Source organism: Rana temporaria, chromosome 3 (assembly GCF_905171775.1).
Source record: "Rana temporaria chromosome 3, aRanTem1.1, whole genome shotgun sequence".
NCBI lineage: Eukaryota > Metazoa > Chordata > Amphibia > Anura > Ranidae > Rana > Rana temporaria.
In genome coordinates this window covers 462999902-463026983 of record NC_053491.1, presented here as the reverse complement: position 1 = coordinate 463026983, position 27082 = coordinate 462999902, and the positions used below count along the sequence as shown (strand labels likewise).

General features: G+C 46.0%; 1 protein-coding gene across 1 annotated transcript; it reads right to left on the bottom strand.

Moving 5' to 3' along the window:
- Positions 1 to 27082, bottom strand: LOC120933546. The gene is made up of 3 exons (XM_040346806.1): positions 26693 to 27082; positions 14468 to 14857; positions 1 to 343 (listed from the first exon to the last, which is right to left on the bottom strand). The coding sequence occupies exons 1-3, from the start codon at positions 27057 to 27059 to the stop codon at positions 237 to 239; spliced, it is 864 nt and encodes a 287-aa protein (XP_040202740.1). The 5' UTR covers positions 27060 to 27082; the 3' UTR covers positions 1 to 236.

Genomic DNA, 27082 nt, shown 5'->3' with positions numbered 1-27082 from the left:
TCTCTGATCCAGAGGGCCCATGCCCGAAGCTGTGTAAGGGGCCCAATAATTCCTGATGGCTGCCCTGCCGCTGAGCCACTAACAAAGGGCGCTTCACATTGTTGTCCTTTAAACAAATTTCCCAGAAACAGAATAGAGACCCCATAACCCCAAATGTACAATTTACAGCTGTTTTTTCAGGTGTCCCGAGTCCAAGCTGCTCTCCTCGGATTCATTCAATTTGGACTTTGGTGTGGTCACTTTCTTTTCACATAGATGGCACACAGTATTATACTCAGTACAAGTAAAAAGAGTTTGATCCCAAAATAAGCTGCAAGTATTACAGTTTGCTGACCTGTGAAATCTAAGAGAGGCAGAAAATAAATATTAGAACTTAATAATTTTGTGTTTTTATATTTTTATTTATTATTAATTTATATTTACTGTATATTTGCATTGCTTTCTTTTGTGATTGTATATATATTTTTTTGTATATGTGACTCCTATATTTTGTTGTTGGATTGAGAACAACTGCAACTTAAAAATGTCCCTGTGGGATCAATAACGTCTTCTATTTCTGAAAAACGGGGGGGGGAACTAATGCGCAAATCAACCTACCCAAGGGCAATTAAGCTAAAATAAATAAACCTAACCAGCAGCAGCCACGACTAATAGTGCTCACACACTGACAGCAGATATAATACAGGGGGGTGTAGTGGCGCTTGCAATGCATAAAAGTAATAATACACTAAATAACCGTGTAAAGTCTGATCTCACAAATAATCAGAAAAAACTGTGAAAACAACCACATTGGCTGCATAAATGTGTTCCACTCCAGGTGTAAGGTAACCACCCAACATCAATGAATGAAAGTGGGGGGTGAGAAGAGTGAAGTAATAATGAAATTACCTATAATCAGGTAATCAATAAGTGCCAATAAAAGCAATCAAAATAAACCTGGTGAAATCCATAACATAATAACTAAATATATTGATCCGTAAATGCTGGCAAATAAATCACTAAAATTGCATACAAATCAAAAATTAATAAAATTGAAGTGTATATGCTCCAATAAATGAAAAAATAAATGTGTCCTTCAGGATAAAATGTCCACAAACATGCATAAGTGATTAATAGCCAATCAGTATCAGATGCCGTGAAAAAATGTGAAAAAAACGAAATAAAAATAATCATAATGATTATGAATAAAAATCCAAAAACGTGTCCAGTGCACAGAACCGTGCAAAATAAAATAAAAATAAAATGTAGATAGTCTTAAATATCAGAAAGAAAAAACTCTGATCATAAGTGTGATAAGGTGCATAAGTGCTCACAAACAGTCCATAGGCAATGCTTCAGTGCAAGAATGTATGACATGCACAAGTGATTAGAACCACCAAACGCCAGCCTTTCCTCAGTGTGGAGATGAGTGTAATCACCAGCCCCTTACCTTCAAAGGGCTTAAATAAAGCCTGTACAATGCTGTAATTTTGCGTGTCCAACCACCTCTCAGTAGATCCAGTCCCACGATGAAAGCCTCACAAGGTCCCAGCTTAGGTACTCAAATGGGGAACAAAAGAAGCCTCCATGGTGTAATATCAAACGGATAAGTTTATTAAAAAAATATAGTAACACTCACAGACAACGAGCTGTTACAAACAGCATGCAAAGCTTCAGCGTGTGTCCCCCGCTCTGCGGCCGCGAGCGGGATGACGTCACCAGCAGCCTCCAAGTCCTCACGCGTATCATGACAGCCAAACGTCACTTAATCATAGGATGGAGGGCTGCTGGTACGGAGGTGACTTTTGTAGTGCCGTAGCGGCAGCAAGATAAGGCAAATAGCGGTAATATTCTCATTTAACAATAGCACCGCTTTTACCTAATGGAAAACCAGTATTCCAATGCATAATAATGATAAAATTAAATATAAACAAATACATTAAAACCTTCGATCACAGTGCTCCCTCCAGTGGTGGTTAAGAAGTATTGCGGGATAAAATCCACCAATGGTAAGTAATAACACCACCCCCTGCTGATTCACTATGGGAAAGAAACCCCAAAGGGGAGGATGAATTCCTAGTAATTATTTAAAGTTGTGAATGAGCTGGGGTGGAACAAAAATTGACAACAAAGGGGAGGACACTTTCCTAATTACTTGTTTTAAAAGTGTACATAAGCTGGAATGGAATAAAACCAACGATAGACCTACCGGTAACGGTATTTCTATGAACCTTCCAGGACGGCACCCGAGAGATGATGGCTCCTCCTGCAGGAAACACAATCACATGACAGTTTAAAAGGCCCCGCCCTTCCCCTTGCTCCTCAGTATGCAATAGAGTAATCCTGAACTGGTTTACAAGGGACGTAGTCCTTATAGGTACTTACCTTTTTTCCCCTCCACATAGGGTGGGAAGTAGGCCTGCCGTCCTGGAAGGTTCATAGAAATACCGTTACCGGTAGGTCTAACGTTGGTTTTCTCTTACCACCTTCCAGGACGGCACCCGAGAGGATAATTGAGTAATAAACACAGGCCTACCTTCAGGGTGGGACCACAGCTTGTAGCACCTTTCGACCAAAGGCTAAGTCTTGCTGTGACAACATTTCCACACGGTAGTGCTTCAGGAATGTATGATGGCTGGACCAGGTGGCCGCACTGCGGATTTGTTCCCAGGAGGCCCCTGCTTTCTCAGCCCAGGAAGTTGCTATGGCTCTGGTAGAGTGAGCCTTGATCATTTTGGGAGCTGTTGCTCCAGTACATACATAGGCTTTGGATATTGCTTCTCTAATCCATCTTGAGACTGAGGCTTTTGATGCCTGCAGTCCCTTCCTGGGCCCAGCGTGTAGAACTAGTAGGTGGTTAGATCTTCTAAAACTTTTAGTTCTCTCTAGATAAATGAGAAGACACCTTCTCACGTCTAACAAATGAAATTTCTTTTCTTTTTTGTTCTTTGGTTCAGAACAAAAGGACGGCAATATTATGTCTTGCGTCCTATGAAATAGGGATGCCACCTTCGGCAGGTACAGGGGGTCTGCTCTGAGGGTGATCCTATCTGGCTGTACCCTCAGGAAGGGTTCTTTCATGGATAGCGCCTGCAAATCCCCTACCCTCCTGGCCGAAGTAATGGCTAACAAAAAAGTCAACTTTAAGGTTAGAAACTTAAGGGGAACCTCTTCCAGAGGTTCGAATGGGTGTATAGATAACACCTCTAACACCCTAGTTAAGTCCCAAGGCGGACAATTATATTTTTGGACTGGAGAAATTCTTTCTCTAGCTAACAAAAAACGTTTTATAAGGTCCTCTTTCGCCAATCTTTTATCCAGATAGACTGAAAGAGCCGTTATTTGGACCCGAAGGGTACTAACTTTTAATCCTAAATCTACCCCATCCTGGAGGAAGTCCAGGATAACCGGGATAGAAGTTGAAGCTACCTGTCTTTCCTTACGCCAGGAACAGAAGGTCTTCCATACCTTTTGGTAAATCTTTTGAGTTACTGGTTTTCTGCTCATGAGAAGGGTATCTATGACCCTCTCTGAGCAGCCTTTGTGTTCTAGAATCTGGCGCTCACTAACCAGGCTGCTAGCTGGAAGAATTCCGGCTTTGGATGGAGTACTGGGCCCTGCCTGAGGAGATCTGCCCTGTACGGGAGCTTCAGAGGCTCCACCATTGCCATGGCTCTTAGGTTTGCGAACCAAGTTCTTTTTGGCCACCATGGTGCTATCAGAAGAATCTGGCCTGGGGACCTGCTGAGTTTCTGAAGAACTTGCGGAATGAGCGCTACCGGCGGGAAGGCATAGGCCAGCCCGAAGCGCCAGGTCTGGGATAGCGCATCCAGACCTTCCGACTGTAGTTCCCAGGAAATCGAGAAATACCTTTCTACCTTCCTGTTTAGTCTGTTGGCAAACAAGTCTATTTCCGGTTCCCCGAAATACTGGACTAGGTGTTGAAACACCTCTGGGTTCAGTTCCCATTCCTCCTCCCTCCACTTGTGACGGCTGAGGAAGTCTGCTTCTATATTGCTCGTCCCCTTTATGTATATGGCTGAGATAGAGAGTACTCTTTCTTCTGCCCAGGTTAGGATTTCCCTGGAAAGTTCTAGTAGGGGACTGGACCTGGTCCCTCCCTGGTGACCTAGGTACGCTACTACTGTAGAGTTGTCTGAGCTTACTTGGACTTCTCTGCCTCTGATGTCTTCCTGGAAGGCTATTAAGGCTTCCCCCACTGCTCTGAGTTCTCTGTAATTGGATGACCTGCGAGCTAGTGAGCTGTCCCATTGCCCCTGCGCTTTTTTCCCCTCCAGGTGGGCGCCCCACCCCCAGGAACTGGCATCCGTGGTAACCTTCACTGGGTTCCACTGAGCCCACGGTCGCCCTCCCCTCAGGTTTTGGGGAGATGTCCACCACTCCAGGGAGGACAGAACCTGGGGGGTGAGTAGAATATCCTGATCTAAGGACTCTTTCCTTTTGTCCCATGAGGACAGGAAGAAGAAGTGTAATGCCCTTGCATGAAGCTGAGCCCAAACCACCACTGGGATGCTTGCTGACATCAGGCCTAGAACTCTCAGAACATTCCGTCTGGAGAGTTTGGGGTTTTTGATAAGGTTCCCGACTGCTGAGGCTAGTTTTAAAACTTTTTCTTCTGGTAAGAAGAGTCTCTGCTGCCTGGTGTCCACTACGTATCCCAGGAAGGTCTTGACCTGTTCTGGGTTGAGGGAGGATTTTTCTATGTTGATTATCCACCCTAGGCTCTCTAGGAGTGCCATTGCTTTGTTGGCATCCAGCGTGACTTGGGCGGCTGATTTTCCTGAAATCAGCAAGTCGTCTAAATAAGGTATAAGGGATATGCCCTGAAGGTGTAGGTATGCCACCGCTTCTGCTAGGACTTTTGTAAAAATCCTTGGGCTGGAGGTTAGCCCGAATGGTAGTGCTCTGAACTGCCAGTGGAAGGTTTCTCCTTCCACAACGACCACAAACCTCAGATATACCTGGTGATCCACGTGGATTGGCACGTGGAGATAGGCATCTTTGAGATCTAGGGTCACCAAGAAGGCCTCCTTCATGAGGTTCTTTCTTACCGAATAAATACTTTCCATAGCAAACTTTTTGTATTCCAGAAACTTGTTCAGGTTTCTCAAGTTTACTATTAGACGGTATTTCCCGGAGGGTTTCCGTACTACGAAAATATGGGAATAAAATCCCTGGTACTGCTGAGCTTTTGGTACTGGTACTACCACTAGTTGTTTGGCTAAGTCCTGTATGCCCTCCAAGAGGGCAGACCTTTTCAGGGTATCCCTGGGAAGGTGAGTAATGGTGATCATGGTGGGGGGTGTAGCCAGAAATTCTAGGCGATAGCCTTTTTGAATTATTTGGCAGATGTAATGACTGTTCGAAATTTTTTCCCATAGGGGAAGGAATTGAGATAGTCGACCCCCCACTCTGACTACGTCGTCACTTGGACGGTTTGTCGCTGGGTTTTGGAGGAGGGAAAAGGAGGTTGTTCTTCCTGTTCCCTTTGCCAAAGTTCCAACGCCTAAAAGGTTCCTTTTTGGCTACCCTGCCCCTGGGGGCCTCGAAAAGTTTTCTTGAAACCTTCTTTTTTGGGTTTAACTGGGAATTTTTTACCTTTTTCTGATGACCTAGCCAGGACATCATCCAGGTCTTTCCCAAACAACAGGGAACCTTGAAAGGGGATGCCACAGAGTTTTCCCTTGGATGTAGCATCTCCTTCCCAGGCCTTGATCCAAACTGCCCTCCTAGTAGAGTTAATGAGGGCTGCTGTCTTGGCTGCTGCCCTTGCAGATTCCGTAGCTGCATCTGCTAGGTAAGCAATCGCCTTCCTTACCACTGTAAGTGACTCAACTACCTCCTCCGCCTCCGAATTCTGGGCGAGGTGGTCGGTGAGTGTCTCTACCCAAACATCTGTATTCCTAGCTACACATGCTGCTGCTAAGGCTGGGCTTAGTGCTGCCGCATTGGCCTCCCAGGCTTTCCTAAGGAGAGACTCTGCTCTACGGTCCATCACATCCTTGATGTTACCTGTATCCTCAAAGGAGAGATCAGACAATTTAGTGACTTGCGACAAAGCCGCATCAAGTCTAGGAAGCTTAAAAAAGACTTCCTCATCTTCCTGGGAGAAGGGGAACCTTCTTTTCCAGGTTTTTTGTTTGATTATTCTCCTTTCAGGGTCTCTCCACTCCTGAAGGACTAACTCCTTGAGGGATTTGTGCAGGGGGAATACTTTAGATTGAGCGTCACTCAGGCCCCTATAAACTTTATCCTGTGCTGAGGTAGGTTTGGGGGTCTCAGGAATTTCCTCTGTGGCGTAGATAGCCTGGAGGAGACTCTCTAGATCTTCTACAGCAAAGAGGTGTTTTCTTGGACGTGTGTCCTCCTGAGACTGACTAATGGAGTCTCCATCTACCTCCCCTGAGCTGTGCCTAGACCTAGGTAGACTGGCTACCTCACTCTCTTCACCATCTGCTTCCCCCAAAGGGGGATTTTGTGAAGGTGTAAAGAAAACACTTGGGCCCTTAGAAAAGGGGGTCTCCTGAGAGGAAGTGCCTTCCTTAGGGGTAAGTTCCTCTGTTTCAGTCTGTGCCGACTGCCCGGCTGCCTCCCGAAAGGCTTTAACTGTTGCTAACATTTCTGTTTGCATGGATGAGAGAAAACTCTTCATCATGGCAGCAGCCTCCTTTCCCGCCAGTATATTAATACATTTGTAGCAGAAAGGTTTTGTGTAGGACTTGGGGAGCTTCTCTCTACAATTCCCACATTTTTTAGAGGAACTATGCCCTGTAGCGGAGGGAGACTGAGCTGAGGCCTCCTGGGGTCCGCTGGGGGGTTTCTGCAAGACATGAAATATACATTTAAAATGTCTTTTTTCCCCCAAGACTGTTGGCTGTACTGGGGAGGGGAGGAAGTGGACGAGAAGGGACCAGATCCTGCTCCGGTCGTTCCCTAAAAGTTTGGGAACTCTCACCACTTCCCCCCTCCCTTTCCAGGGGGATTGGTACTTACCGCCCCCCGACCTGGATCTGCCAGCGGTCGTGTCGGTCTTTCCGTCCTCTTCCATGAGGAGGGTGACTCGGTCCTGGCTGTCGGTACTCCTGTACTGGTCACCGCAAGCCGACCCGTCCACCACCCACGCTGTCTCCTCGCTCCACTGGGAACTTCCGGGTTACGCCGTCCGGAACCGCCCACTTCCTGTGATGCAGTTCCTGTCTCAGAATGAGGCCTGGAGCGCGGCGTTTTTACGTCTGGAGACCCGGGAAAACGGCGATTCGGATGGTGGTGGATTCGATAGCACGCAGTGATGGCTCACCTCCCCACAGCTCAGAGCACTGGTGCTTCCATAGGGCGACCTGTGAGTTTGGACCGAAGTCTACAGGTAAGTTCAGCCCTCCCCGGCCTCCCTTAAACCTGTCTCACAGGGGTACCTTCGACCCTCCCCGGTCTCTAGGTTTCCATAAACAAAACAAACGTGTCGCTGTGTTGGAGAAACACAATCAATACTGAGGAGCAAGGGGAAGGGCGGGGCCTTTTAAACTGTCATGTGATTGTGTTTCCTGCAGGAGGAGCCATCATCTCTCGGGTGCCGTCCTGGAAGGTGGTAAGAGAAAAAAATATAATAAATAGAACATCCCAGATGAGGAGAGGGAATAGATCAAGTGATCCAATCTAATTGGGAATACACAAGGATGCTCAAAGGATGTAAGAAAGCTAACCATGTCGGTAATGAATCCTACATATATGACAAAACATCCGAATATAAGCAAACAGTAGAACCGCATAGATAAATATATCAGATATTAAATAGATAATTTATGATAAAAGCCACATCAATACATCTAAAAAATATCTAAAAAATATATTAAAATGGTCATAAAAAGGGAGAGTGGATAAAAGACTAAAAATTGGATATAAAACAGTTAAGATCAAACTCAACGTTGTGCCCATTTGGCGTTAAAGTGCACAATTTGTGTATCCAACGGGATTCCCCCTGGCTGATCTTTTGCACTTTATTGTCTCCTCTCCAATGTGGTTTATATTTCTCTATGCCCCAAACCATTAATGAGGAGGGGGTCTCTATTATGGCAGCGGTCATAGTGATGCGACAAGCTATGTTTTGGGAACCCATTTTTAATGTTTTGTGTATGCTCGCGTAGTCTTTTCCACAATTTCCTTTTTGTCCTGCCAACATACTGGATTTTGCATGGGCATTCTAAAAGGTAGACAACACCTTTCTGATTTCAGAATGCTATGGGCTGAAATGAATAGGACTGCCTGTCTAGGGTCTAGGGATGCATGGAGCACCATTTATCCTCATGCAGGACAACATGGCCCCTGCACTGTTATAGAATGCCCAATTATTTTTCCAGACTTAGCATACATTTTGTTTTGATAGACCTAGATTGTACAGTTGTGCTCATAAGTTTACATACCCTTGAAGAATTTATGATTTCTTGGCCATTTTTCAGAGAATATGAATAATAACACACAAACTTTTCTTTCACTCATGGTTAGTTTTTAGCTGAAGCCATCTATAATCAATCAACTGTTTTACTCTTTTTAAATCATAATGACAACAGAAACTACCCAAATGACCCTAATCAAAAGTTTACATACCCCAGTTCTAAATAAAGTGTATTGCCCCCTTTAACATCAATGACAGCTTGAAGTCTTTTGTGGTATTTGTGGATGAGTCTCTTTATCTTCTCTGATGGTAAAGCTGCCCATTCCTCCTGGCAAAAAGCCTCCAGTTCCTGTAAATTCTTGGGCTGTCTTGCATGAATGGCACGTTTGAGATGTCCCCAGAGGGGCTCAATGATATTAAGTGCAAGGAGACTGAGATGGCCACTCCAGAACCTTCACTTTATTCTGCTGTAGCCAATGACAGGAGAACTTGGCCTTGTGTTTTGGATCATTGTCATGTTAAAATGTCCAAGTACGTGCCATATGCACAGCTTCCTGGCTGATGAATGAAAATATTCCTCCAGTATTTTTTGATAACATACTGCATTCATCTTTTCATCAATTTTGACCAAATTTCCTGTGCCTTTGTAGCTCACACATCCCCAAAACATCAGCGACCCACCTCCGTGTTTCACAGTAGGAATGGTGGACCTTTCCTCAAAGGCCTTGTTGACTCCTCTCCAAATGTAGTGTTTATGGTTGTGGCCAAAGAGCTAAATGTTGGTCTCATTACTCCAAATGACTTTGTGTCAGAAGGTTTGAGGTTTGTCTCTGTGCTGTTTGGCATATTGTAAGCAGGATACTTTGTGGCATTTGCGTAGTAATGGCTTTCTTCTGGCGACTCGACCATGCAGCCCATCTTTCTAAGTGCCTCCTTAGGCCTCTTTCACACAAGGCGGACTCTGTCGCTATGGAGTATGCCAGCTCAGCGGGAGATCTCTCCGCTGATCTCCGCTGAGCCAGCAGATGACAAGTCCCACTCTGCTCACTGATCAGGGAGGGGCTTGTGCAGCACCGCTGTCTCCTATGGAGAGATCTGATGAAAACGGACAGCATGTCCTTTTCATCAGCTCTCACCCGATCCGATCCGCCATAGACGAATGGGGACGTATGGCCATACGTCTGATTTTGGTGGATCGAATCGTATGTCAGCGGACATGTCTTCGCTGACATCCAACGCTCCATAGGATTACATGGCGCGGTCGTTCAGGTCCGCTGGCAAAAACTGACAGGCGGACCTGAACGGTCTGACCGTGTGAAAGGGGCATTATTGTGCATCTTGAAACTGCTGCACCACATGTTTTCAGAGAGTCTTGTATTTCACCTGAAGTTATTTGTGGGTTTTTCTTTGCACCCCGAACAATTTTCCTGGCAGTTGTGGCTGAAATTTTAGTTGGTCTACCTGACCGTGGTTTGGTTTCAACAGAACCCCTCATTTTCCACTTCTTGATTAGAGTTTGAACACTGCTAATTGGCATTCTCTATTTCTTGGATATCTTTTTATATTCATTTCCTGTTTTATAGAGTTCAACTACCTTTTCCAGCAGATACTTTGACAATTCTTTTGCTTTCCCCATGACTCAGAATTCAGAAACGTCAGTGCAGCACTGGATGAAAGATGCAAGGGTCTGTCAGGAGTCCAGAAACCTATTGACCTTTTATACACACACACTAATTACAAGCAAACATATCAGAGGTGAGGATGGTTATCTTTAATAGCCATTCAAACCACTTTGTGTCAACTTGTGTGCATGTTATCAGGCCAAAATCACCAGGGTATGTAAACTTTTTATCTGGGTCATTTGGGTAGTTTCTGTTGCCATAATGATTTAAAAAGAGTAAACACAGTTGATTGATAATAAAAGGCTTCAGCCAAACACTGACCATGAGTGAAAGAAAAGTTTTTGTGTTATCATTCATATTCTTGGAAAAATGGCCAAGAAATCATAAATTCTGCCAGGGTATGTAAACTTTTAGCACAACTGTATTTAGCGGATTCCTCCTGTATTGAATTGTATTATAACTGTACTGTCTGCCCTTGTGTTATAAAGTCCTGCGCAATAATTTTAGTACTGTTCATAATAAAATAAAATAAAATAACATTTGTTCAGAGGAGAATAAAGGGTACTCAACATTTGTGTTTCCCAATTTCCAAAGAACAAATGCACATACAGATTCACTGGATGAATAGCTAAGCAATCCTGATACCTGCAATGCATAAAAATGCTATTAAATGAAAACTATGGCCAACGTTCTTTGGTCCTACTTCTCTTGTACACTAATGCGCGTACACACGCTCGGAATTTCCGACCGTGTGTAGGCCCCATCGGACATTTTCTGTCGGAATTTCTGACAACAAAAATTTGAGAGCTGGTTCTCAAACCTCGGTACAGGCCCAAGCTGGAGGAAGAGCCTGCAGGAGGCAGAGCACTGCACCAATGATCCAGAAATTTGTTAGGCCCCGTACACACGACCAAACATGTCTGCTGTACGTCCGACCGGACAGGTTTCCAGCAGACATTTGTCCAGCCGACCGTTTTCCAGCGGACAAATGTTTCTTAGCATGCTAAGAAACATGTCCGCTGGAAGCCTGTCCGTCGGACATGTTTGGTCGTCTGCAGGGCCGCTGATAGAAATCATGGGGCCCCGTACAGCCTACCTGACGGGGCCCCCTTCAGCTCCACCCCTGGTCCTGCCTCCCCCCGCCTTGAAACTGTCTCTGCAGCACGTTACGGGATTGGTGGCATTGGTAGGCACCTGGAGCAGAGAACCCGGGGGGGGGGGGGCTGCCGTCTGTAATTGAAATTGAGAAGCAGGAGGGGGGGCTGCCGCGAATTAAGAAGAGGAGCCCTTTACAAATTATTAATAAAAATGAAAAAATAAAAATAAAAAAAGAAAAAAAATGAAATAAAATCTGGAAAAAAAAAGAATTTATAAAAAAAGGGGGATTGCCATCCGGGGCCCTGGGGACCTTTAATTATATATATATATATGAAATAAAAAAATATATAAAAATGTATTTATTTTTTTATAAAAAAAAGGGGTGTTTTCATACCGGGCCCTGGGGATCTCCGGGCCCCTGGGGACCCCCGTACCCCTAAGAAAAAAAAATTGTCCCTTTAATAAAAAATAAAAAAATATATATATTAGAAAAAATATATATATTTTTATAAAAAAAAAACAAAAAAAAAGGGGGGTTGCCACCCGGGGCCCTTCGGACCCCTGGGGACCCCCGGACCTCTAAAAAAAAAAAAATAAAAATGGCCCTTTAATAAAAATTAAAATAAAAATATATTAAAAAAATATATATATTTTTTATAAAAAATAAATAAAAAAAAGGGGAGTTGTCATCTGGGACCCTGTGGGCCTCCGGGCCCCTGGGGACCTCCGGACCCCTACAACAGGGCCAGTTGTACTGGCTTATCAGCGGCCCTGGTCGTCTGTACAGACTCACCGGACATGTCCGATCGGCCGCCATCCCTCGCATGCGTCAAAGTGATTCGACGCATGCGCGGAAGCATTGAACTTCCAGGGCCACGCACGTTGCCGCGTCATTGTCGTGGCGACGGCGCGGCCACGTCACCGTGTATCGTGTACGAGCGGATTTCTGTCTGATGGTGTGTACAACCATCAGACAGAAATCTCCGGGCGGACATGTCCGCTGAAAACGGCCTGGCGGACCGTTTTCAGCGGACTGTCCCCTCGTGCGTACGAGGCCTTAGACTCATGCAGGTTGGCGTGTAAATTGCCATCATCACTATATACAGTATATTGAAGATATGAATACCTCTTATGCCGCGTACACACGATCAGAAATTCCGACAACAAAACCGTGGATTTTTTCTGATGGAATGTTGGCTCAAACTTGTGTTGCATACATACAGTCACACAAATCTTGTCGGAAATTTCAACCGTCAAGGACGCGGTTACATACAAGACATACAAAACGTACGATGAGCCAAGATCAATGAAGTTCAATAGGCAGTTCGGCTCTTCTGCTTGATTCTGAGCATGTGTGTTTTTTCGTGCGTTGGAATTGCATACAGACAAGCGGATTTTCCGATAGGAATAGAGAACCTGCTCTCAATCTTTTGTTGGCGGAAATTCTGACAGCAAAAGTCCGATGGAGCCTACACACGGTTGGAAATTTCCGACCAAAAGCTCACATTGGACTTTTCTTGCTGGAATTTCCGATTGCGTGTACGCGGCATTAGTGGGATTTTTAAGGCAATTTGAAAAAATGAAAAACATATATATTATAGATAAAAAGTGAAATTTATCCACGTGGGAGTCTTTTAAATTATGTGTTAATAAATTTCATTTTTTATATGCACCGATGATCCATTGATCACAATTGCAATACTTTTCAGGCTCAAATGTGAAAGATTATTAACCACTTCCCGACCCCCGCATGTACATATTCGTCCACAATATGGCACGTACAGGCACATGGGCGTACACGTACGTCCTTGCCTATTAGCGGGTGGGGGGTCTGATCGGGACCCCCCCGCTACATGCGGAGGTCGGGTCCGCTCGGGGAGCGATCCGGGACCACGGCGCGGCTATTTGTTTATAGCCGCTCCGTCGCGATCGCTCCCCGGAGCTGAAGAACGGGGAGAGCCGTATGTAAACACGGCTTCCCCGTGCTTCACTATGGCGGCGCATCGATCGTGTCATCCCCTTTATAGGGAGACACAATCGATGACGTCATTCCTACAGCCACACCCCCCTAAAGTTGTAAACACACACTAGGTGCACCCTAACTCCTACAGCGCCACCTGCGGTTAACTCCCAAACTGCAACTGTCATTTTCACAATAAAGAATGCAATTTAAATGCATTTTTTGCTGTGAAAATGACAATGGTCCCAAAAATGTGTCAAAATTGTTCGAAGTGTCGCAGTCACGAAAAAAATTGCTGATCGCCGCCATTAGTAGTAAAAAAAAAAAAATTAATAAAAATGCAATAAAACTATCCCCTATTTTGTAAACGCTATAAATTTTGCGCAAACCAATCGATAAACGCTTATTGCGATTTTTTTTTACTAAAAATAGGTAGAAGAATACGTATCGGCCTAAACTGAGGAAAAAAAATGTTTTTATATATGTTTTTGGGGGATATTTATTACAGCAAAAAGTAAAAAATATTGCATTTTTTTCAAAATTGTCGCTCTATTTTTGTTTATAGCGCAAAAACTAAAAACCGCAGATGTGATCAAATACCACCAAAAGAAAGCTCTATTTGTGGGGAAAAAAGGACGCCAATTTTGTTTGGGAGCCACGTCGCACGACCGCGCAATTGTCTGTTAAAGCGACGCAGTCCCCGAACTGTAAAAACACCTTGGGTCTTAAGGCTGCATATTGGTCCGGGGCTTAACTGGTTAAAGGAACACTAAAGGTTAGTTTTTTATTAGATCAATTGATTGCTGTAAGCTAGAGCATTTAAATATCACTTACCTCGGTTTTCCTTTTGACCTCCAAAATACAGTAATCCAGGTTTGAAAATGCCATTTCCTGTCACTCCTCTTCTTGCTTTCCACCAGCATCTGAGCCGTTCTGCATGGTGGAAAGCAGAATGTGCTCACCCCCTCCATATGACTACAGCCCTGTGTGAAGATGCTCTCTTATCCCTCACAGGCATGGAGGCTAAGCCTAATGGGAACTGTAGTTCCCATTAGGCCATGATGTAGCAAGAATGAATGCGCACCGCAAACCAGGAAGTCAGTGAGAATAACGATTCAGGAGTGACGGAATGTGAATAAAACAGCTCGATTTCAACAGGTATCAAACTAGTTATAATGCAAAACATTACTTTTTACTTTATCAGCTACTGTCAGACTTTAATTTAAGAGGAAAATATTTTTGTCTTTACAACCCCTTTAGGAGCACATTTTGGCTTTTTGCAATATGGGTGTATTTATTCTTCTTTTTTTTAAAAAGGTGTAGGTCTCTTTTAAGCCCTGTAATGCATACAAATGTTTGCACATTTAATGAAAATGGAAAAAATAAAGTCATTTATACCTGTGGAGGTCAGATTTTTCACATTTATATTTAATTGCGTCCCACTCCCGTATTTCAGCACTGAGTTGGTCTTGATGGTTCCAATACAAAATTTCAGCATCACAAAGCAGTAATAGGTGGTGGTATCTGGATCTTGGACCCCGTTAATTTGGAGATCAGCCAATCCACTCAGCTGAGTTCTTCCTCTGTAATTGGGATGAACCATCAGATCAGAGGGGTGATAGGCGTAGGGTCCTGTTGGGCTGCCCACTCTCCAGAAAACTCCACTCCACAGAAGGTTTCGGTTTGGTGGGACGGTGTATGAGCAGCCGATGGTGACAGAGTCTCCTTCATTAGCCAATATATTTTCAGACTGAGTGACTGTGAACTCGGGATCATTCTGATTAGGATCTGGGAAGAGAAAGTGTTCTACATTGAAAGAAAATATTTAGTAAGCAAATGCAGATTTTATACTGTACATGCTTCAATGGAGCCTCCAAGACATTGGTGGGAACCATACAAAACTGGCAAACTTACCACAGTGTTATGTACAATTTAGTGCACTTGGAGTTGCAGTCGCTGTAAATCTGAGGGGGGTAGATCTGAAATGAGGGGAAGTTCTGCTGACTTTATCATCCAATCCTGTGCAAGCTAAAATGCTGTTTTTTATTTTCCTTGTGTAGCGCCCATGTACTTTACAGTACCGGTGCTAGTTAAATTTATGTGTAGATCAGAGTGTAGTTAAACTCTGATCCTGATTGTAAGTAGCTAAATGCGGTCTCTGTCTCAGCTTGGCTGTGCTGTGGGCCCATTCTGCTGTGCTGGGGTGTTCTTCCAGCCCCGGTGCTGCAGGTGGCAGCAGTGGAGTCAAGGTTTGGGTGCTCTTTCCCAGCAGCCAATCAGGAGGGTTTGTCCCCGCTGTGCATGCTGGGGAGGGGTATTTATGGGGCAGCCGCCATTGGTTCTGGGTCCTCTTCGTCCAGTGTGGCACCCACATTCAGGGTGGCCACATCACGGTGCCCCGGCGTTATGGCCTACCTGGCCGGGGCGTGCGTGCCACGTGGTGTTCCTGGTTCTGGGGCCATGCTGACCCGGAGCATCTGAACAGCGACAGGGACCCAGTGAGTGACTGGGTTCCCACCTTTGAGGATCCCAAGCTGTACTGCTGTTTGGTGGGGAGTCAGTCTGAGGAGCGCCATTGAGAGGCTGGCGGTCCAAAAGAGCCTGGACAATCCACCAGGGATCGAGGTAGCCGGAACACTGAAGGATTGATCACCTGTCAGTCGGTACATGGGCGACAAGCTGAAGGAGATCCAGACGTAACTCATCCAAGGAGGCATATCTCCAAGAATTCAACCCAGAGGGGACCTGTGGCAGAGGTATCTTCTGAGGCTCATTGAGGAGGGTCTGTGGCAGAGACTTTCTCCCAAGTTCAAGTTCACCAAGGAGGGTCTGTGGCAGAGACTTCATCCTACAATTGCCCGAGTGATACTCCGGCTGCCAGGTCAGTGAGAGAGGCCTGTCCGGGTACACTAAACCCACTCTGGTGGGAGTGGAGCAAAGAAGTGTTACGTTTGGGAGCAGGACTGTTTCCCTATCATTTCGCCTGAATCTGCTGTTCTCCCTTCTTCCTTCAACTTTACTTTCCTCACCACAAGTTTACGGTTTTTACCCGGTTGGGTAATAAAGAGCACAGCAAAGAGCACCTGTCTGGGCATTCCTTTACTTTTACTACATGTAATACGCAACATTCACCCCTAGGGATTTCGGAGGAGCCACGAGGTAACACACCGCCCAAAAATCCAGCAGCTCCTCCGGGGGTAGTGCTACAATTGCATGTCCCCCCTCGGATCTACAGAGACTGCACCTCCAAGTGCACTTGTAGTGCAAAGTGGATTTTCCTTTAATAAATCACCCCATTGTAAAAATATTAATTTCTACTCCTAAAGCAGAAATTTGCAAACAAAATACATATAAATGAATGTGAGTTGTTGTACCTACCATAGGATCTTTACTTCTGGCCATCCAATGCCAAGATATACCCAGCTTTGCCACACAGCAAAACCTGGTCTGGCAGAAGGGGAGATCGAATTTTCAACTTGATAAAAAATAATGTTCTTTAGCATGGAACACACATTCCACATTAATAATTATGCTACCAACTTTAGTGTGTGCCCCCAGCATTGCTCCTGTTTCTTCTTCCATTTTGTTAAAGCAGATAGACATATATACAGTGAGGAAAATAAGTATTTGAACACCCTGCTATTTTGCAAGTTCTCCCACTTGGAAATAATGGAGGGGTCTGAAATTGTTATCGTAGGTGCATGTCCACTGTGAGAGACATAATCAAAAAAAAAAAAATCCAGAAATCACAATGTATGATTTTTTAAACTATTTATTTGTATGATACAGCTGCAAATAAGTATTTGAACACCTGAGAAAATCAATGTTAATATTTGGTACAGTAGCCTTTGTTTGCAATTACAGAGGTCAAACGTTTCTTGTAGTTTTTCACCAGGTTTGCACACACTGGAGGAGGGATTTTGGCCCACTCCTCCACACAGATCTTCTCTAGATCAGTCAGGTTTCTGGGCTGTCGCTAAGAAACACAGAGTTTGAGCTCCCTCCAAAGATTCTCTATTGGGTTTAGGTATGGAGACTGGCTAGGCCACGCCAAAACCTTGATATGCTTCTTACAGAGCCACTCCTTGGTTATCCTGGCTGTGTGCTTTGGGTCATTGTCATGTTGGAAGACCCATCCTCGACCCATCTTCAAAGCTCTAACTGAGGGAAGGAGGTTGTTGCCCAAAATCTCGCAATACATGGCCCCGGTCATCCTCTCCTTAATACAGTGCAGTCGCCCTGTCCCATGTGCAGAAAAACACCCCCAAAGCATGATGCTACCACCCCCATGCTTCACAGTAGGGATGGTGTTCTTGGGATGGTACTCATCATTCTTCTTCCTCCAAACACGGTTAGTGGAATTATGACCAAAAAGTTCTATTTTGGTCTCATCTGACCACATGACTTTCTCCCATGACTCCTCTGGATCATCCAAATGGTCATTGGCAAACTTAAGACGGGCCTTGACATGTGCTGGTTTAAGCAGGGGAACCTTCCGTGCCATGCATGATTTCAAACCATGACGTCTTAGTGTATTACCAACAGTAACCTTGGAAACGGTGGTCCCAGCTCTTTTCAGGTCATTGACCAGCTCCTCCCGTGTAGTCCTGGGCTGATTTCTCACCTTTCTTAGGATCATTGAGACCCCACGAGGTGAGATTTTGCATGGAGCCCCAGTCCGAGGGAGATTGACAGTCATGTTTAGCTTCTTCCATTTTCTAATGATTGCTCCAACAGTGGACCTTTTTTCACCAAGCTGCTTGGCAATTTCCCCGTAGCCCTTTCCAGCCTTGTGGAGGTGTACAATTTTGTCTCTAGTGTCTTTGGACAGCTCTTTGGTCTTGGCCATGTTAGTAGTTCGATTCTTACTGATTGTATGGGGTGGACAGGTGTCTTTATGCAGCTAATGACCTCAAACAGGTGCATCTAATTTAGGATAATAAATGGAGTGGAGGTGGACATTTTAAAGGCAGACTAACAGGTCTTTGAGGGTCAGAATTCTAGCTGATAGACAGGTGTTCAAATACTTATTTGCAGCTGTATCATACAAATAAATAGTTAAAAAATCATAAATTGTGATTTCTGGAATTTTTTTTTTTGATTATGTCTCTCACAGTGGACATGCACCTACGATGACAATTTCAGACCCCTCCATGATTTCCAAGTGGGAGAACTTGCAAAATAGCAGGGTGTTCAAATACTTATTTTCCTCACTGTATATATTTTTTTTTAAAATGAAATTCGGGGGCACATTTTTTTTTTCTATTGACAAATGGTAAATCTTATAAGCATATTTTCCTCAAATTATATATGCAGTGTATGTGTTTATGGAATGATTGTATGATATATACATGCGCCGACTAAACCGGGGGGGGGGGGGGTGCAGGTTGGGTTACCTGCCCAGGGGGGGAATAGGCTGTGGGTGCACTATTTGCTGCCCCCCACACTCAGACACACACACACACAAAATTGACCACCAGCCGCCACTAGTGCTGCATAAAGAATGCAGGGCTCAGCTGTGCCCATCTATGCAGCCTTACCAGTGCCCATCAATGCAGCCTCACCAGTGCCCATCAATGCAGCCTTACCAGTGCCCATCAATGCAGCCTGACCAGTGCCGATCCATGCAGCCTGACCAGTGCCTATCAATGCCTGTGCCAATATAGCAGCAAGACAGTGTTCCTGCGTGCCCGCCTATCACACAGGAAGAGGAGGAGGAGGATTGTGTCAGCATGGAGGTGGAGCCTAGCACTCAGCATCAGCAGCAGTCTTCAAGGGATCAATTACAGTCCCAAGGAACCCATGGACTTGTACATGGCTGGGATGAGGTGGCTCCTCAGTGACCCAGAGGACTCCGCACCGAATGCATCAGCAAACCTACATTATATGGCCTTCCTGATCCTGCAAAGCCTGCGTAAGGATCCTCGTATTCGTGGCATCAAGGAGAGGGATCATTACTGGCTGGCAACCCTAATTGATCCACATTACAAGAGTAAGGTTGCGGACCTTATCTTGCCGGCACAGAGGGAGCAGAAGATGAAACATCTTTGGGAGGCCTTGCAGAAAGGTCCGTGCAACGCGTTCCCAGATACTGGGAGCTTACAAAATCCTGGTCCTGGACAACATGTTGCTGAGGCTTCGGTCAGTCACAGAAGGAGCGTTGGAGAAGGTGGCCGTCTGAGCTATGCGTTCAGACAATTTTTTAGTCCGCAGCCCCAAGGTATGACCGGTTCCAGCAACCATCGCCAGCGTCTGTTTTACATGGTGCGGGAATACCTAGGGGCAAGATCAGACTTGGACACCTTTCCCACCGAAAATCCTCTGGCTTACTGGGTCTTGAGGATGGATCACTGGCCAGAGCTTGCACAGTATGCAATTGAGATACTGGCTTGCCCTGCATCCAGTGTTCTTTCAGAATGCACATTCAGTGCTGCTGGAGGCTTTGTAACTGATCACAGGGTGCGCTTCTCCACCGACTCGGTCGATCGACTGACCTTCATAAAAATGAATCCGGCGTCCTTCTGCGGCGTCCTCTCCGCTCGTTTTCCGCGCCGAGTTTGAATACTGCGCCGACATATACTGAGCGCAGTACACTCGTGTATCTTCGGGCAGTCTCGTCGCCTCTCGCACTGACGTCCTGAGCGTACAGGACGTCAGCGCGAGAGTTGCCGAGCCTGCCCGACGATACACGAGTGTACTGCGCTCGGTATATGTCGGCGCAGTATTCAAACTCGGCGCGGGAAACGAGCGGGGAGGACGCGAGGACGCCGCAGAAGGACGCCGGACCCGACGAAGAGGACACCCGAAGCCGCAGATGCACGCCGGACCCGACGAGGCCGCCGATGGACGCCGCGCAAGACACCAAAACTGTAAGTACAAAACATCTTTTTTCCACAGGAATTCGGGCAACTTTAGGGGTGCGCGCTATACGCGGGAGCGCGCTATACCTCGATAAATACGGTAATTGTTATCTGTTGATTTGAAGCCAGCCTTGTGTTGGAGTGAAGGTAACTCTGTCATCTCCCTCTTCTGGCAGCAGGAAAAGTTCTTTAGCTATAAGATCATTCCCAGCAAGAGCATTGATTGGTTACTGCCCAGTGAAACATTCAAATATTGAACATCTGCCAACCTAGAAGTGACCCGATCTCTGAGTAAAGACAGCAAAGGAAGAAGAGCACTAAACAATACTCTTCCATTACATTCTTTACTTGGGATATTTTTAACCACTTGCTTCCCGGGCACTTTTACCCCCTTCCTGCCCAGGCCAATTTTCAACTTTCATCGCTGTCACAATTTGAATGACAATTGCGCGGTCATGCTACACTGTACCCATATAAAAATGTTATTTTTTTTTTTTACATAAACAGAGCTTTCTTTTGGTGATATTTAATCACTGCTGGGATTTTTTTTCTTAGTTTCTGTCAGTAAAATTTGTAAATAAGTAATTGTAGCGCCTGTGTACTTTTCAGTACAGGTGTTATGTCAAATTTAGTTGGGGGATGAGAGAGTTACCTTGCTCTCATCCGTGTTGTTTTGCTAAATTGGGTTCTGGGCTGTCCTGTGGTGTCAGCTTGTGCTCCAGAGATGTAAGGCCCAGATTCACAGCGGAGATACGCCGTATCTCTCAGAGTATCTATGCGACTGATTCATAGAATCAGTTACGCATAGATAGCCCTAAGATCCGACAGGTGTAATTGTTTTACACTGTCGGATCTTAGGATGCAGTACCGCGGCCGCCGCTGGGGGGAGTTTGCGTCGTAAACCAGCGTCGGGTATGCAAATTAGGAGTTACGGCGATCCGCGGCGGTTTTTCGCGTTCGCTATGTCGCCGCTAGTCTAGTTTCCCGTCGCAAAAGTTAGTCGTCGTTTTGGGTCGAAATTTAAAAATTCACGTCGTTTGCGTAAGTCGTCGTTCCCGCGTCGAAATTTAAAAATTCACGTCATTTGCGTAAGACGTCCGGGAATACGTAAGTACGCTACGCACGTCGCCGTTCGAAAAAATTACGTCACTTTGCACAAAGCACGGCGGGAATTTCAAAACGGAGCATGCGTAGTAGGTCCGGCGCGGGAGCGCGCATAATTTAAATGGCACACGCCCATTTAAATTACGCGGGCTTACGCTGGCGTAGGTTTTCATTGCAAGTGCTCTGTGAATCAGGCACTTGCAATGAAAACTTACGCCGCCACACTTCTACGTGAATCTGGCCCGTAGTTCCATCTCTGGATGGCAGGTGGCGCCAGAGGGGTCCAGGCGGAGGTTGAGGAATATGTAAATCAGCGAGATACGCCAATTCACGAACGTACGCGTGCCCGACGCAGTGTTGTTACAACGTTTACGTAGCGGTTTTCCCGGCGTATACTTACCCCTGCTTCTATGAGGCACAGCCAATGTTAAGCATAGCCGTCGTTCCCTGGTCGATTTTTTTTTACGTCGTTTGCGTACGCCGATTCTCAAATGCGCTGGACGCGAGTTACGCTCACGCAGAAACCAATGACGTTCTAGCGACGTCATTGGGAGCAATGCACGCCGGGAAAATTCGCGGACAGCGCATGCGCATTTAAATCGGCGCGGGGACGCGCCTGATTTAAATGCTACACTCCCCCTAGCCGCGGAATTTGAATTCCCCCGGGGGATTTACGATCCGCCGCCACAAGTTTGGAGGTAAGTGTGTTGTGAATTACCCACTTGCCTCTCAAACTTGCGGAAGCGGATCTTAAATCACATAGATCACGCGGATCTAAAGATCCGCTGATCTATGTGAATCTAGCCCTATGTTTTTATTTTTTTCTGTAATTTTGTTTTGGAGATAAGTACGTTTTCTCCTTCAATTACGGTCACAGATGAGGTGGCACTGATGAGCACCGATGAGGTGGCACTGATGGGCACCGATGAGGTGGCACTGATGGGCACCGATGAGGTGGCACTGATGGGCACCGATGAGCACTGATAGGCAGTGCTGGTATGCGGCACTGATGGTCACTCATAGGCTGCACTGATGGGTACTTATGAGTGGCACAGATGGGCAATGATAGGTGGGCACTGGGCATGGATGGGCACTGAGGGGTGGCACTGATAGCATTGCTGGGCATCACTTCAGTCAGTGCCCATGTTGCCAGTCAGTGCCCATTTGTGGGCACTGATTGGCATCTATTGTGCAATTTTTATTTTTATTTTTACCTATTGTTATATTGGGTCCTGGTGGTCCATTGTGGGCATCAGAGCGGGGGGGGGGGGGGCTGCGCTGATAAACAATCAGCGCAAACCCCCCCTGTCAGGAGAGCCGCCGTTCAGCTCTCTTCTACTCGCGTCTGTCAGACGCAAGTGAGGAAGAGCCGATCAATGGCTCTTCCTGTTTACATCGTGATCAGCCGTGATTGGACGTGATTGGCTGATCCGCCGGAGGCTCTTTACCGAGATCAGAGATGCAGGGTGTCAGACTGACACCCACGGGCGCGCGCCGGCATGTTATCCTGCTGGGCGTCAATAGACGTCCAGTCAGGATTACAGAACCACTTCCCGGACGTCAATATACTATTGCCCGGGCGGGAAGTGATTAAAACAGGGCTAATTCACACAGCTTCTCTGTTATCTGTGTGTCCGCTAAGAATGATTTTATTATATTGTGATTTTTTATATATATATATATATATATATATATATATATATATATATATATATATATATATATATATATATTTGAAGGGGGGCCCTGCCAGGTAGGCTGTACGGGGCCCCGTGATTTCTAACAGAAGCCCTGGTGATGGATGGCACTGATAGGTGGCACCTATGGGCATTAATAGGTGGCACTGATGGGCACAGATAGGCGGCAGTGGCACTGGTGGCCACTGATAGGCAGCACAGATAGATGGCCACTAATGGGTGGCATTGATGAGCAGCACTGTTGGACGGCACTGATGGGCAGCACTGGTGATCATTGATGGGCAGCACTGAAAGTCAGCACTGACTAGCAGCATTAATGGACACTTATTGGTGTCACTGATGGGCACTGATTGGTGGCACTGATGGGCAGCAATGATGGGCGGCACTGATGATCATTGATGGGCAGCACTGATGAGCAGGCACTGAAAGGCAGCACTGACTAGCAGAACTAATGGACACTGATTGGTGTCACTGATGGGCACTGATTGGTGGCACTGATGGGCATACCTCCCAACATTTTGAGATGGGAATGAGGGAAACCTACTAGCAAACGTATGTAGGCATAGGACACGCCCCCTTAAAGGGGAAATACAATTTTAAAAAAGGTTAATTAAATCCACAAGTGCTTTTTTTACCGCTACTATCCCTTAAAGTGGAGTTTCCATCCCAATTTTTTTTTCATTATTGTGCTTATTAGACCAAAAAAAAAAAAAACTCACCTGGAAATGCCTGTTGCTATGCGGTCCCACGAAATCTGCCTTCGGAATCACCTAGGATTCTGACATCATCTCTCTTGGCTCCTCAGCACGCTAATGCTCCTGGGAAATGTGTGTCATCATTTCCCAGAATGCAGTGCACTTCCCCATTATAACTCCCCATCCAAGACTTCCAGGAAGTAAGGGCCAGATTCACGTACCTGCGGCGCAGCGTAACGTAACCCGTTTACGATACACCGCCGCAAGTTTTCAGTCTAAGTGCCCGATCCACAAAGCACTTACCTGGAAACTTGCGGCGGTGTATCGTAAACACGTCCGGCGCAAGGCGGCCCAATTCAAATGGGGCGGGTACCATTTAAATTAGGCGCGCTCCAGCGCCGGACGTACTGCGCATGCTCCGGTCGCAAGTTTCCTGACGTGCTTTGCGCTAAATTACAACGCACCGACGTGTTGAGAATCGCGACGTGCGTAACGTACTTACGCCGTGAAAACAAAAAAAATTCAAAAGCGACGCGGGAAAGACGGGCATACTTTAACATGGTGGAGTAATTTTACACCATGTTAATAGCAGCCCTATCTTTGCGACGGGAATCTAAAACTTGCGACGACGTAACGACGGGAAAAACCTTTGTGGATCGCCGTAACTGCTAATTCGCATACCCGACGCTGGTTTACGAAGCGAACTCCCCCCAGCGGCGGCCGCGGTACTGCATCCTAAGATCCGACAGTGTAAAACAATTACACCTGTCGGATCTTAGGGATATCTATGCGTAACTGATTCTATGAATCAGCCGCATAGATACTCTGAGAGATACGACGGAGTATCTGAGATACGACGGAGTATCTGAGATACTCCGTCGTATCTCCTTTGTGAATCTGGCCCTAAGTGCTTGTGGGCTTCACAATGCCCACAAGCAAAATGACAACGGTGTGGACATAGTTTTATAAACTATGGCCCGGATTCAGATACAATTGCGTATCTATCGGCGGGCGTAACGTATCTCAGATACGTTACGCCGCCGTAACTTAGGGCGCAAGTTCCGTATTCAGAAAGAACTTGCGCCCTAAGTTAAGGCGGCGTAGCGTATGTGGTCCGCGTAAGCCCGCGGAATTCAAATTCTCCATGAAGTGGGCGTGTTGTATGGCAATGAAGGCTGACCCCACGTAAATTAAGTTTTTGGCTAACGGCGCATGCGTCGTCCGTGAACGTATCCCAGTGCGCATGCTCCAAATTAACCTGCAAAAAGCCAATGCTTTCGACGTGAACGTAAATCACGCACAGCCCTATTCGCGAACGACTTACGCAAACGACGGAAAATTCAACGCTGGCCCGACGTCCATACTTAACATAGGATACGCCTCATATAGCAGGGGTAACTTTACGCCGGAAAAAGCCTAACGTAAACAACGTAAAAAAATGCGCCGGGCGGACGTACGTTTCTGAATCGGCGTATCTACCTAATTTGCATATTCATCGCGTAAATCTACGGAAGCGACACCTAGTGGCCAGCGTAAATATGCAGCCTAAGATATGACGGTGTAAAAGACTTACGCCAGTCGGATCTTAGCCTAATTTCGGCGTATTTTGCTTTCTGAATACAGAAAGAAGATACGCTGGCGCAGCTTTGAATTTACGCGGCGTATCAGTAGATACGCCAACGTAAATTCTTGCTGAATCTAGCCCTATCTTTTTTTAATAACTATGCGGGGCGGGGCGGATTGTAAAATAGTAAGTGACCGGATTTATATTATAAAATCGCATGATGAAAGGACACACATTTAAAAAATGCCAATTGTGGTTGGAACCCCGCTTTAATATTAGTTTTTAAAATTGACAAATGCAGCAATTTAGAATTTAAATAAAAGGATTAGCTCTGGGAAACCCCTTTTTTTAAAAAAGATAAAAAGTGCATTTTATGTACATCTATATGGATCAGACCAAAATGAGGGACAAATGAGGAGGAAAGAGGGACAGAGGGACATTGCTCCAAATCAGGGACAGTTGCGAGGTGTGCTGATGGCAGTGATGGGCCCTGCTGGGGCTTTACCTAATCAGGGCACTGATGATCACTGTGCCCTAATTACCTGTACAGGTCTCCCCCCAGCGAGGAGATGCCTCTGATTGTCTCTCCTCACCACACACTCTGCCAGTGTGAGCCGAGGAGAGACAATAAGGCTACTTTCACGCCTAAGCGTTGGGGGCATCGGAGGTAAAGCGGTAAAGCTTTTTTTGCAAAGCTTTTCGGTGCTTTTAACTCCCGCTAGTGTCCGAAAAAGGATTCAAATCGTGCCGCTACTAGGGTGACCACGTGTCCCGGATTGCCCAGGACAGTCACGCATTTTGCAGGTCTGTCCCGGGCACACTCATTCCAGGACAATACAGTGTCCCGGAATGAAATTGACACAGCCACCCCCCCCCCCCGGACAATCTGACTGACAGTACTTGTCCTGGCCGGGAATGCCTAGAGGAGCACAATCCCCGCCCCCTGCTTGTGATTGGAGAAATCATAAATCCTGCCTCTTGTGTCCAATCACTGTACTGTGATTCGTTACAGCACAAGCTGATTTTTGGGAAGGGAGGGTGTCCCTGAATGGTAGTTTGGAAACGTGGTCACCCTAGCCGCTACAGTGGCGCTCTGCCAACGGTTTGGCGGCGCTGCCCATTGATTTCAATAGGCAGGGGCGATTTAGGAGCCGTATATACACCGCTCCTACCGCGCCTCAAAGATGCTGCTTGCAGAACTTTTTTTTCCCATCCTGCCAGCGCACCGCTCCAGTGTGAAAGCACTCAGGCTTACACATTGGTGTGAGAGGAGAGGCTCCTTCAAGGCGCTTTACAGGTGCTATTTTTAGCGCTATGGCACCTGCAAAGCGCCTCAGTGTGAAAGTAGCCTAAAAGGCACTTCCTTGTTTACATGTGACCGGCTGTGATTGGACGCAGCCGACCACATGGTTAAAGAGCCACATCATTGGCTCTCTACAGAGATCCGAGTCGCACCGTGTCCTAGGAACACGGCGCAGTCATGATATCCGCACGGCGCAGTCATGATATCCGCACGGCGCAGCTCTGTGCATGAGCAGCCGTTCTTGGGCGTGATCATATGATGTTGTCCCAGAACGAGAGCGCATCCCGCATGCCGTCATGTTACTATACCGTGGGCGGGAAGAGGTTAAAGCACCCAGAAAGTTCCTTAGGATTTCTATGATCAATCTATCATTTGATGTTAAAAACGGAAAATATCTTACCTGCTATCACTAGCTGGGTGCCGTGGTTAGATGACCGTCCATCTGATCCTGTTTTTGTGACTACTTCACAGCAGTATTGCTGAATGTCAGAATGTTTAACACTCTCTATGTGTAATAGGAAGATATTCTCAGATTTCTGTAATCTCCATCGTCCAACCCTTTGTGTTATATTTTCTGTATTCCATATTAAAAATTCATAATTTTCTAAACACAGATCTCTTCTTCCTACCCTCCAGGTAATCTCCTCTATAGCACCAGATAATTTATTATGAAGAGCACACAGTATGGAGATATCTTCTCCAATCACAGCAGGGACAACATCCGGCTGTTCTACATAAAACTGGCCTGTAGAACAAAAAAAAACCATTATCTATTGAAGCTGAACTCCAA